The following is a 12,083-nucleotide window of genomic DNA, read 5'->3' on the forward strand; positions in this document are numbered from 1 at the left end:
AATACGCCAATTAGCACAAATGGTAAGTTCCGACAGTGCCTACAAGTGTGCCTACTGGCCCCTAGATGGCAATACCGGTTTCATATGTATACACCTGGTAATGCTCAAAAAATTATTTAAGTTTCGTTTATGCTTGGGGACTAAGCATCTTTCAAGGATGGCCGAATGTTAGAAAAATACATACATAGTTCTATTTTATACAAGGTTGCTAGGTAGCGTTGAGTTGTTATAAAATAGTTGAAAGTGAGTGTAGAATTTCGAGACTGTTGAGTCGGATCGCGGACCGAGATTTTGGGCTAAAGAGTCGAAAGTTTAGGCCAAGTGGTCGTAACGTTTTACTGTATTACTTATATTTGTTACATTTATTAAAATTTACATAAACAATCTAACGTGTTGATTTTTCATTGTGTCAACTTACGCGTTAATTCAAGATCGTATAGTTAACTTAAATTGAACTCTCAACAGTCTCAAGAACCTTTTGGCATTCCGTCTCCCTCTGACCATAAATCTGAATTCCCTACTCTTCAATTGAGAAAACCCGTGACTCGACGTCCTAAATACGCTCGTACGAAAGAGATTACTTACGATTTCTATTGACCCTCTCAACAAGATGAAACAAGTTACAGGACCTGCCCTTCTTATTATCCCTATTTTGCTTCAGAAGCATCAGTTGCTATCATAAGCGAGTATTATTTTCAACGTGTGGATTTCTTTATACTTGCTTGTTATCTTCATTCGCAACACTGATAAAAGTTAGATTAGAAACTGTAAAGTTACCTTGATTCCGAGGAAGTGTCCATAAGACTGAATCTGATGTACCACGAGTTAGACCTCCGCGGATGCTCAGTCAAAGACCAGGGGAACTTTTGGTCGTTTTTAATTCCCAGGATACACGCGGATGGATTGACGTTGTGTGCGTTGAATACGCAGATTCTTTACAATTTCCTGACGAGTAAACGTTAGAAAATTTAATTTCCGTGTATAAGGGCAATTCCCCGGGTGTCATGCAAGAGAAATTAATTAATCCTGTTTAAATGGCCGCTATGATTTAAAAGAAATGATTCGGATCAAGCAATGTAGTGCGCCAACCACTAGAGAAATACCAAAAACATAAAAAAATAAGATAATACATCCAAGTAAAATCCCACCGAGCTCTAAGTCGCAAAGTCTATATAAAAAAGGGTCATGGGCCAATATCTGTAGCGAAACTTCGAGTAAAATTTAATTCGTGATTTATTGAATTAAAGGGGGGTTCCGGGCGAGGGTTTATCGCATCATGGGTAAAAGCATAGACCAGCTTCATGTAAATTTCTAATGATAATAGTTAAATGCAAGCAATCAAAGAAAATTGCACATATAGCATAAAGTCTTAGAGTAACCCAGTCACGCAAAGTTCTGAATAGTACGGAGAATTTGGTAAGCGAACAAAATCTTTCAAGATATGGGAATTTAGTGTTGGGATACAAAAGTTCGTGCTAATGTCGATTATAATCCCATCTCAAGTGCCGACGCTACTTAAGCGGAACCCTTGAAACACATAATTACTCAAAGAAAGAAAGAAAGTAACTAAAAAAAACTCCGGGCATAGTCAATCATTTCATTTTACTACGTTAAGCGCCATTTATCAGGGTATAAATCGGCCTAGGAATCACGCGATATCACGGAATCACGGAATATCGCTGTCAAAATTTGGAATTGAGGAAATGAGACAATAAGTTGCGTTTGTATATTTATTTTGAGTAATAATTTTGAAAAAAAATTATCCGAGAGAAAGTAAATATGCAAAATTATTTTCATTTTTTTTTAGTGCTCACTGTTCCAACACAAATTGAGATTTCGTGTTTAAATTCGACAGATTAAATAAAAGGCTCTAATGAACTTTTATATACATCAATGTTTATAATTTCAAAGAAAGTTTATTTATAAATTGGTCAAATAGGATAGTACTAATCGAGTTGTAGCACTTTGCAGATAATTTTTGGTTTGATGCCTTTCAGATTTTTTGACTCGCGTATATTGAGCACTAGCACAAATTTTAAACTAAAATCATTTTTGGAGCACTTTTAGCAATTCCTAGCGCAGAAAAAAAAGAAACTTTGAACGCCGATAAGGTCGAGATCACGTGACTAAGTTCGTTCATAAAATTTTTCTTAGAATGATTTTCATTTTTTGGTCCTCACAACGTCCACACGAATTGAGATATCGTGTTTAGGATTAAAAAACTTATATAATAAGTCTAAAATTTGTGTCAGTGCTCAATATACGTGAATCAAAAAATCTAAAATGCATGAAACCAAACATTATCTGCAAAGTACTACAGCTCGAATGGCAATATCCCCTTTTTTCAATTTATAAATAAACTTTCTTTAAAATTATAAACATATTGATGTATAAAAACGTTCTTTAGGTCTTTCTATTTAATCTGTCAAATTTTAAACACGATATTTCAATCTGCGTAGACACAGTGAGCACAACAAAAATGAAAATAATTTTGCATATTTCCTTTATGTCGGATAATTTTTTTCAAAATTATTACTCAAACTATATATACAAAAGCAATTTATTGTCTCATTTCCCAGATTCCAAGCTTTGAGAACGATATACCATTGCCTTTGGACATGGTAAACACAAAAAGAATGTACATAACCGGGGACTGCTTTGGTCACGTGGTCACCAAACAGCATGCCCTTAACACTTAACCAAATCAAATAGGGAGGGGAGGGGGGGAGCAACCAAAAATAAACATAAGAATCTTCAGAATTGTTTCACTTTAATTGCTGACAAAAACAAAAAAAACTACTAAATAGATGCTTCCATGACCCCGGTGCTGGCAAAGGTTGTTAATTGTGACAAGCGGAAAACAAATCCTGATACAAGATAATTGACGTCGACTTCAGGATTGCTGACGGTATTCCCTTTGTTGAAGACACACTTTCAAGTTAAGAACGCTCAAAGCTGAATAAAGAAAGCTTGTAAATAACTTTGAATATTGCTCTTAATTATTATAATGTGACTGGCTATATTAATTGAAAAACATGTTTAATTCCGAATTACTCAGAAGATAATGATACTCCAGAATTTGTTGAGTTTTCAAACTTTAGTTGCAGTGTAAACACTATTGGATTAGCATATTTCACTTATAGCAATGAAAACTTGAATGTCGAATAATTCAGAAGTATTCAACTTTCATTACGAACATGTAATTGTTAGAAAGTTATCGATTTTCCCAGTATTAGGTTCCCCCTGCTTTTTTCTACAATAATAACGATTATGTCTGACAAATTTGTGGAATAATATTGAACGTGCTAACGGACGTCCCCGAACTCTTCGTTTGTGGGATAATCAAAAAATAATAATTTTGCTTAATCTGATTAAGGTGGGTGTATTTTGAGGTTATGTATGTTACAATTCTCTAATTATTCTTGAGCTGCTACCGGCAGAATTGATACGAAAGAGACCTTCATTATCGTAATGACAGAAAGCTGAAAATTGATCCTAATCTCAAAATAGTTCGTACACATGCAAACCATTTTTATTTAGCAGAATAAAATATTTGTTATTATACCTCGAAAAATAGTTCGGGGATATCCGCTATACGAGTTTATAGCATCCCCGAATTCAGGTTTTACAAGTTTTAGTTTTTGTGGACAAAAACCCGGGGGAACTCAACCCGATTTTCCACACGGCGAAGTATCACATGCCCTTAACTGTCAGATAAAATTCTTTTAGGTATATTTTATCACTTACACTGAAAAACAATTTTTTAGATTTAATTGTTTCTTATCAATTTTTCATTTCAATTGTTGATTTATTACTAAATATTATTATTCGCCACACGGTCATGCAGACAATATAGGCATATTGGCAAATTGATTCGCTATAAACACATACACACAAAATCTGCAAAAACGTAAAATCAAAATTTCAAAATTCAAAGAAAAGGTTTCAACATGGCGGAATGTCATTGTGAGAAAATGACCGATTTGATTAAAAATCACTAGTTTGGGTTTTTTATGTCGTCGATTTCAAATCTGAAGTGAAAATTCAAGAAGTTTAAATGACTGATGTAATATGACCGAAGAAATTTTAAAAAATGAAACAGATTTTATTAAAAAGTGCTAATTAGGGGTTTCCAGGATGCTGAGTTCAAATCTAAAGTCTAAATTCAAGATTTCACAATTGTGGATCCCATATGGGGCAAAGTGCTCGATTTAATTAATTTTATTAAGTTCTCGTGTTCGGAATTCACATGCTTTTGATGTGAATTTGTGTAGCTTGATGATCTATCGAAACGCAATGGCATCATTAAATCTAAATGGCATAAATGCTGTTCTTCTGAATTTAAAGGCACGCGACCACAAAGTCGTTTATAATATTTATCCGTCATTTCTTGTGAAAGGATAACAAATGTATTCAGAAAACTTTAGTTCATTCACTATACAGTTTTTGCAGGGAAAAACAAAAGAAATAATTGCACAAAAGATGTAAAATTTCTCCTTCACCGTGATTCACACTCATAAAAAGGTGTAAATACTGGTAGAAAAAGTATATCTATCGAAGAACCCTAAAAAAAAACAATAATTCGACGAGCAAATGAGTTACTGTCATCTGATCATTATAACTTCTCCACAATTGAATTAGCTGCTAAAATTGGGAAAAACGTTCTGCTTCTATCACTGATACAGAGAAGTGCTTGAATTCCATTTACATGAATGATCATATAAGACATTCTCAAGAATTTGCTTTAGCATTCATATTATATGATAAGTACTTAAGAAAATGCTTGAATGCTAAACGTGCGACAGTATGTAAAATGTGAGTTAACAATTTACTTTTTTCGGCTACAATTTCTTCGATATCTCGCATTTTTTCAAATCTTATATATTTGTATTTTCCAGTACAATTCCAATAACGAAAAAGTTTTGTGCAGAAGAATCTCTGAAAACCTAGGGGTTCGATTGGATCAAGTATTACAGAGACATGGAAGTAAAAAAACTGGCAATGTTGCAAAACGATGTTTTCAAAATCCAAATGTATTTGCTTATGCTATAAAAATTGAGGTTATAATAGTCAATAATATTACAACAATATTGTCGGCTTTTCAATGCAAAAAACTCCTAAAATTAGAAGAGCTTGGTGCATTTTGCTGGGAAACGTATTGCTTAGATGATAAATTGCACCCTTGAGCCCGAATGAGTCCTACTTTGCATAAGCTGCTTAAACATGGTTGTAAGATTACAAGACAATTTCCTCTACCGATTGTCTATCATTCAGAGGATGAAAACGAATTTTAGCATAAATTATAGAGGATAAACATAACGTGTCAGTCACGATAAAATAGTAGAAAAAATCGAATAGTGGATATATTTAATCGAGAAATCTATGTTACAGATCCTAAGAACTCATTAATACCTATACAAAGCCGCTTGAAATTCTTTAGAAAAGAAGAGATTTCACCTAATGTGCAAGAATTTGTTTAAACTGAGTAAGTAAAATGAAATTCTTTTTCAAACGTATAAATAAACGTTACTTATAAAAAATTTAATTTTAAATTTTTCTTAGCGAAACTACTGATAAAAGAAACTATAGTGACGACGAAAGCGATTTATCCATTCACTAAGAGTTACACTTTATCAAGAAGAATGTGGAACTGCATTTTTTTGTTTTAATTAAAGGAAAGATACTAAATAATCATATCGAGAAATTGTGTAAATAATATCATGTATTCAATTTGATACTAATATAAAATAAACAGTAAGTATGATAGGTTGAAATATTAATTTCCTTCGCACTGTTTCAGAATCACATAAAGTTCCAATCGAATTAAGCGACTAATAAGTATAGCTCATAAAATATCTCATAATTGCCTTATACTTGATAACTGCTAATTAATATTTATATATTTAAAATTATTGAATTTTCACTTTAGATTTGAAATCGACGACATAAAAAACCCAAACTAGTGATTTTTATTACAATCGATTATATTATCACAATGAAATTCCGCCATATTGGATCCTTTCTTTTAAATTCTAAAATTTGAACTTTAGATTCAAAATCAGAGACCCGAAAATACCCATACATTAGTTTTCAGTCATATCAGCTGGCTATCATAATTTTGTACCACCATATTGGATCCACCATTTTGAATTTGGACATTTTTACTTTATATTTCAATTTAACGACCCCAAAAACCCTTAATCACAACAAATATTCAAATTTCATTAGTGGATATCATTCATGCGATAAAAGTTTAAAATAGATAATTGAAGTGCATTTTTCTGCTAAACAAAAACTCCTAGGCTGATTTAAAGCCCAGATTCGGATTCATTATGGCAATATCTATTAAAAAATATATGTAGCACATTGAATATAATATCTGAGCGCCTATGGTATCGTATAACAAAAATTTTCAACAAAAAATGTCAGGCTTAACCTACTTTTTTAAAGTAAAAAATATATTCTGTTATATTTTTCGGATTTTTCAGAAAACGAACTTTTTCGCTTTAGCCCACTGTGCTGCGTAGACGCATTGCATCCATGTTCCTGAAGTCATGCGACAGTTAATTCCGAAGAAATGGCTTGACCATAAGAGGAGGTGGTTTTAGTGGGTACTGGCGTTTTTTATGCAGAGTCCCACACTTAGCGCGTCAAAGAATTTTCACTAGCACGTGATGAGGGACGACCTACTTAAATGTATACACGCATACAAACATGTAAGCACGATTTGAATAATTAGCAAACGCGTGACTCATCGGACCAGAATCAACCACAAACTAAATTATCTATACCCAATGGAACAAGGAAAGAAGGTTTCTTTTTTGCAAAAGTATCAATTGAGTTAAACCTTATCTGGTATGAAATTCAGCTCATCTATCCTTTAACCCGCGTACTAATTTGTGTGCATATTGTTAAATAAACTGGTTTATATTTATATCAATATGTTACAGTCTTGACTGCCGGCAATCCCATGGAGCAATTAGGGAATGTTATTTATGCTACCGTCCTAGGACATAAACCTAGGTTACTGTTTTCTTATAATTACTCGAAATTCCGTCTACTTTAATCAAAGCCCAGAACATTTTTCGCAAAATTAACAAGTTCTAAAGTATACATATAAACTTAACAATTGGGTTGTTAGTCTACATAAAAACGATTTTTGGATCTTTTTCCAAAATCTTTTCGGCACGAGTCGCAGTCTTTTTTAACCAATTTAGAATTTTTATCAGGGCCCCTCAATAAATAGTTTTAAATAAAAACTTGCTACTAGATAGGTATTACATTATATACGTCTAAAATCTTTTGCTACGAAAGTTCCGATAATTCCCACAGCTACCTCACTTTATTTATATCTAATTAACGAAATTAACCTTTCGCCTGTGATGCAACCCAAAGAATTCTAATCACTATGCGAAGGTCGTCTTTGCTTAAAATGACTTACTTTATGTTCTTACTCTTCACATCTACATCTTTATTATTGAAGACATCAGTATTCGGTAAGTTAATTAATTTATTTTCAGGATTAGATTCACTTTTTCCACTGATATGTTTAGAAAATATTTCTGTGGATTCCAAACTCATTACATTACTGTTCTTATATTCCTGTTTAATACTTAGATCCTTCAATTCACGAACCTGTAATATTAACAACATGAAAAACCAAAACTTATCAAATTGAGAAAAAATATATATTTTAATTTAATTTACGTTTTTCATGTGCTCGCTGCAGTCTTCTATAGTTGGAAAGCAACAGAAGCATTCTCCACACATGTAAACCATTTTAACCACATCAATGTTATTTTCTTCCTTTGTTTCTTTCTGAAATACGAACACTTCTTCATTTTAATTTGCACATAATATTGTGTGTGTTTTGTGATGTTGCAGATTTACTACTTCGCACAAAATCAGTTTCAATTAGAAGATTTTAAACTTATTATTATTTCATTATATTATTGTTCTATCATACTTGTTTTTAATTTTAATTTTAAGGATGTAGGACTGTATAAATTTTTTGGGTTAAATTCCCTAATTACATGTTCTCGAACGAGATCCATTTAGAGTTTCACCATTAACGCAAATGCTCGATGAGATCCACCCCCACCTTCACCTTTAGCAGATCTTCACATCTCGAGCCCCCACATGATATCCGGGGTAGAATATCTGAGCCTACACATAAAGTGTAGAAAGGGTTATTTCTTTTGGCCATCTGAGATTCAAGGCAACTTCCTGGTGAATATTGACTCAGGCGTTTACCACAAATTCTACATGTGAGTAGGTGATCTCGCCTGAAAACTATTATCGCTACAAATGTTTCTGTTGTGAACAGGCGTTTCTTTGCGTTTCATGCCGTTTTCTTATGCTTTCTCTTTTATAGGAAGTATCGAAGATTCCACTCCACACTTGCAGTAACGAGAAAGAGCTCCTAGTTCTCCACATTAGCGCTGGAAAACCGCCTACCCTATCATCCTGGGAATGATTTCTATATCTCACTCCCTCTCGTTGGAAGCAGTTAGAAACCTCTCCCTTCCTCAAAGGCTGATAATGACTAACGAAGGAAAGAAGGACGGGACGATAGGATGGACAAATCGGAAAAGGATCATATCGGTTATCTTTTTCCCGCCCGTTGCGAATTATAGTAAGTAAGCCCGTGCGCATCAGCCCCCTACCTTGATTATGTAATCCCTCACGTTCAATTTATTCACCGTCAAGCGAGAAAACTCTCCTCACGTCAGGGCCGCTTTTGTTTGAATGGTTTAGCCAAGCATCATTACTGCTTTAACTTGTTTTATTCTTTAGTTTAATTAACGTCACGCCTTGTTTCGGCTGAGAGCTGAGAGCGACTGTGCTTCCACCCACGCTCTCACCTCCGCCAGCTCCATCCTAGCAAAGGCTATATCTTTCTTTAGGTTCTCGACCTCCCAATGCATATTACGTTTTTTTACCACTTATGAGACTATATAATGTCTTTGACAGTAACTACGCTCTTATAGACTATATCCACTTAACATTATAATACTTTTTTGTTATCGACCTCAATGCCTTCCATCTTTATTATTATTAGTGTGAGACCATTTTGTAATACTTGTTAGTATTTGCGACCCTTTTGTATACACTTGTATGATCAAGGGATTTAATTTGCGTATCTCGACCCTCTTGTATACACTTGTATGATCAAGCGATTTCATTTGCGTATCTCGACCCTCTTTGTTAGTATTTAAAACCCTTTTGCAATACTCTCTTATTATTAATCAATTTAAATTGTGTACCTCGACCCTAATATCTTATACTCTAAATTATGATATTTTACAATTTTGTGACTACCCACTTATTGGTCAATTTAATTTGCGTACCTCGACCCTTATACTCTAATTTATAGTATGTTTGATAATGTGTGTCTGGACAACTATATCTTAAATTATTATATTTTATACTGTTGAAACTTCTCCACCTCTTGTTTATTAATTTAACTTACGTATATGGACGCATGTACCCTTCATTATTATATATTTTGTTATGTTAACCACTTATCATTTAATTTGATTTGCATTTCTCGACTCTAATGCCCTTAAATTCGAGGTAATCTGATGTTGACTCCATTGTCAAATCCAACTAGTGTTTTACAGTGTTACCCTCATACCTCATAATTTTATTGAGAATCCCTTCGATGGCCCGTTTTCTTAAACCCCTCACCATGCTTTACAAACTTTTTTCTGATATTTATTTGTGAAAACCCCTTTTGGCGTTATTCTAGAAACCCCTCATTGTATTGATTTTCAAGGACGCTCATTCGTCTTTTTTTTCGAAACTCCTATTGTGCTTGTTTTTAAAAACCTTTTTTTATATTCGCTTTGAAACCCCTTTTAATACCCATTTTCAGAATCCATTTTCTCTTCATCTCTGAGAACCCCTACAGTTATTAGTTATGAGCGTTCTTTTTTGTTGTTATTTTGGAGAAAAATGAATATATTTCTTTTTTTGTTGTGCATAATTTATAATCTCGTATTACGAGCCTGGGTAGAGAATCACTAATAGAACACCGACTCTAAATTAATCATATTTATTTAATTGTAAGAAAGAATAAGAAGTATACAGGATTAATATAATTAATTTCGATTAGTGAGTTTCACATACTCTTGCGACTTACTTCTGCTACAAACAGACAACGACTTCTCGCTCCTAATTTCGAATAAGCTTAGTTGAGTAGTACTGTACACGTACAGTATATATAATTAAAAATTTGTCATACGAACAACCGCAGGATTTCGCCGGGAGCGGGTGCTAATCTGGAAAATTGCACCCGCTCCCAGCGAAATCGCGGTAAAATTTCAGCCACAACCACGTTTCACGACCGTGAGATAGGTGGTTACAGTCTGTAAAGGAAACAATACGACGATCCAGCAAAAGCCTCGTGAACCCTAAGAACACGGAGCGACCCAAGGACAATCGCCTTCTGCATTTTTGCCGCAAGTGTTCTAGCATATTGTTGACATGCAGGGATGCTTTTTAGGCCATTAGCAAGTGAAAACTTGGCACCTGCAAGAGCGCCGATGATAAGGACGATTAGTTTAACAGAATATTCCGGGTATTATCGTTGCATCTCCCTTATAAGGTCTCGATACCTCTCTGTCTTTTCATTCTCCTTGGTTATGATGTTTTTGTCAGCTGGTGCCGAAAATTCGATAACGAACATGGTTCGCTTCTCGCAGTCAAGAAGAACCATGTCAGGCCTCGAATGAGCAGCAGAAACAATTGTCGAGAATATAAAGTTCCAGTATATGCGGCACTTGCCATTCTCGACAATTGACTCAATTTCCTTAGGAGCATTTAGAGAAGCGATATTAAGGCTAATGCCGTAGAAGTGACAGAGATGGTAATAAAGCACTCTTAGTGCCGCATTGTGCCTTTGAATGTAGGTCGTTCCCGCGTGAGTTGGATAACTAGATAGTATGTGAGCTAAATGCTCGGGGTGTGCATGGCACGCCCTGCAGCTATCACCAGGAATGTCTTTGCTCAAAATGTGGCGACGGTATGTGAAAATGGAAATGACACCGTCTTGGCATGCAAAAATGAAACCCTCCGTACCAGACTTCAATCCGGGCGATTTAAGGAAAGCAAACGTCAGCTCACAAGGCATTGACTGATCCTTCACATTTATGTGGAAGATACCGTGCATCCTCTCACCGAGGAGCTGTTCACGAAAGTTTTTCTCTTGTGCTTTCTTAATCCGGGCTTTCAGGAGTGAGTTCTCGAGATAGATAAGATTTGATGAATTTTGCTCACCCCTAATACTAAAGTCAAGTCCGAGTGTTTCAGCAGCCTCCTCCGCTGCTTTGTACAGAAACGCTCCTTTGCCCACTTCTTTGTGATTCCTGACCATTTTAAGAAGAGGGTCTCTTCCATTTGCAACACTATGTGCTGTACCCAGAATGATCCTGCTGTGAAGACATTCAAGATTCAATATTCCGCGACCCCCCTGACGGCGTAAGATGTACAGTCGCGGAACGGAAGACTTAAGATGCATGCTTTTGTTCATGTGCATAACCTTTCTTGTCCCGATATCAAGGGATCTGAGCTCGTTCTTCGTCCATGGAACTACTCCAAATGAATAGAGTAGTACAGGGAAAGCAAGAATGTTCTTTGCAGAACTTTGTTCCTCGCCTACAGTTCGGAAGACCAAATCTGTCGGATGAGACGTTTGTATCTGCTTCGGAAAGTATCCGTTATAGGTGTCACATCCTGCATACGACTCTGTGGCACGCCCAGGTATGTATAAGTCTCTCCAACGCAAAGATGTCGTATGGCGCTTCTATCAACGAGCTCAGGATCTTCAGGGATGCCATTAAGTTTTCCTCGCTTCAAATAAACCTTGGCGCATTTGTCTAACCCAAATTCCATCCCAATTTCCTTAGTATATCGTTCGACAATCCCCAGAGCTAGATGCAGTTGCTCTCTGTTTTTAGCATAGATCTTAGGATCGTCCAATGTAAAATACATGAGGGACCTTGTACTTTCGATCTGCAGGTTTGCCGCACAAGTACCCGTCGGAATGGCGCAGTGCTAGAGATAGTGGCAATAATGTAAGG

General features: G+C 35.3%; 1 protein-coding gene across 9 annotated transcripts in view; it reads right to left on the bottom strand.

Moving 5' to 3' along the window:
* The window catches only part of LOC117174910 (zinc finger protein 658B-like), a 184,814-nt gene that overhangs the window by 137,406 nt on the left and 35,325 nt on the right, over window positions 1–12,083 (bottom strand). For 3 of the 9 annotated variants that reach the window (XM_033364361.1, XM_033364357.1, XM_033364354.1), the window contains exons 1-2: window positions 7,442–7,553; window positions 778–945 (exon numbers count right to left, since the gene is read on the bottom strand). The exons of 2 other annotated variants lie outside the window; for them this stretch is intronic. In XM_033364361.1, coding sequence (XP_033220252.1) covers window positions 778–800 — 23 coding nt within the window. In that variant the 5' untranslated portion in view covers window positions 801–945; window positions 7,442–7,553. Of the gene's footprint in view, window positions 1–777; window positions 946–7,441; window positions 7,636–7,707; window positions 7,819–12,083 lie in introns of those variants that run through there. 4 more of the 9 variants (XM_033364350.1, XM_033364351.1, XM_033364356.1 and 1 more) reach the window with 3 other exon arrangements.

The sequence above is a fragment of the Belonocnema kinseyi genome, chromosome 6 (assembly GCF_010883055.1).
Source record: "Belonocnema kinseyi isolate 2016_QV_RU_SX_M_011 chromosome 6, B_treatae_v1, whole genome shotgun sequence".
NCBI classification, from domain to species: Eukaryota; Metazoa; Arthropoda; class Insecta; order Hymenoptera; family Cynipidae; genus Belonocnema; species Belonocnema kinseyi.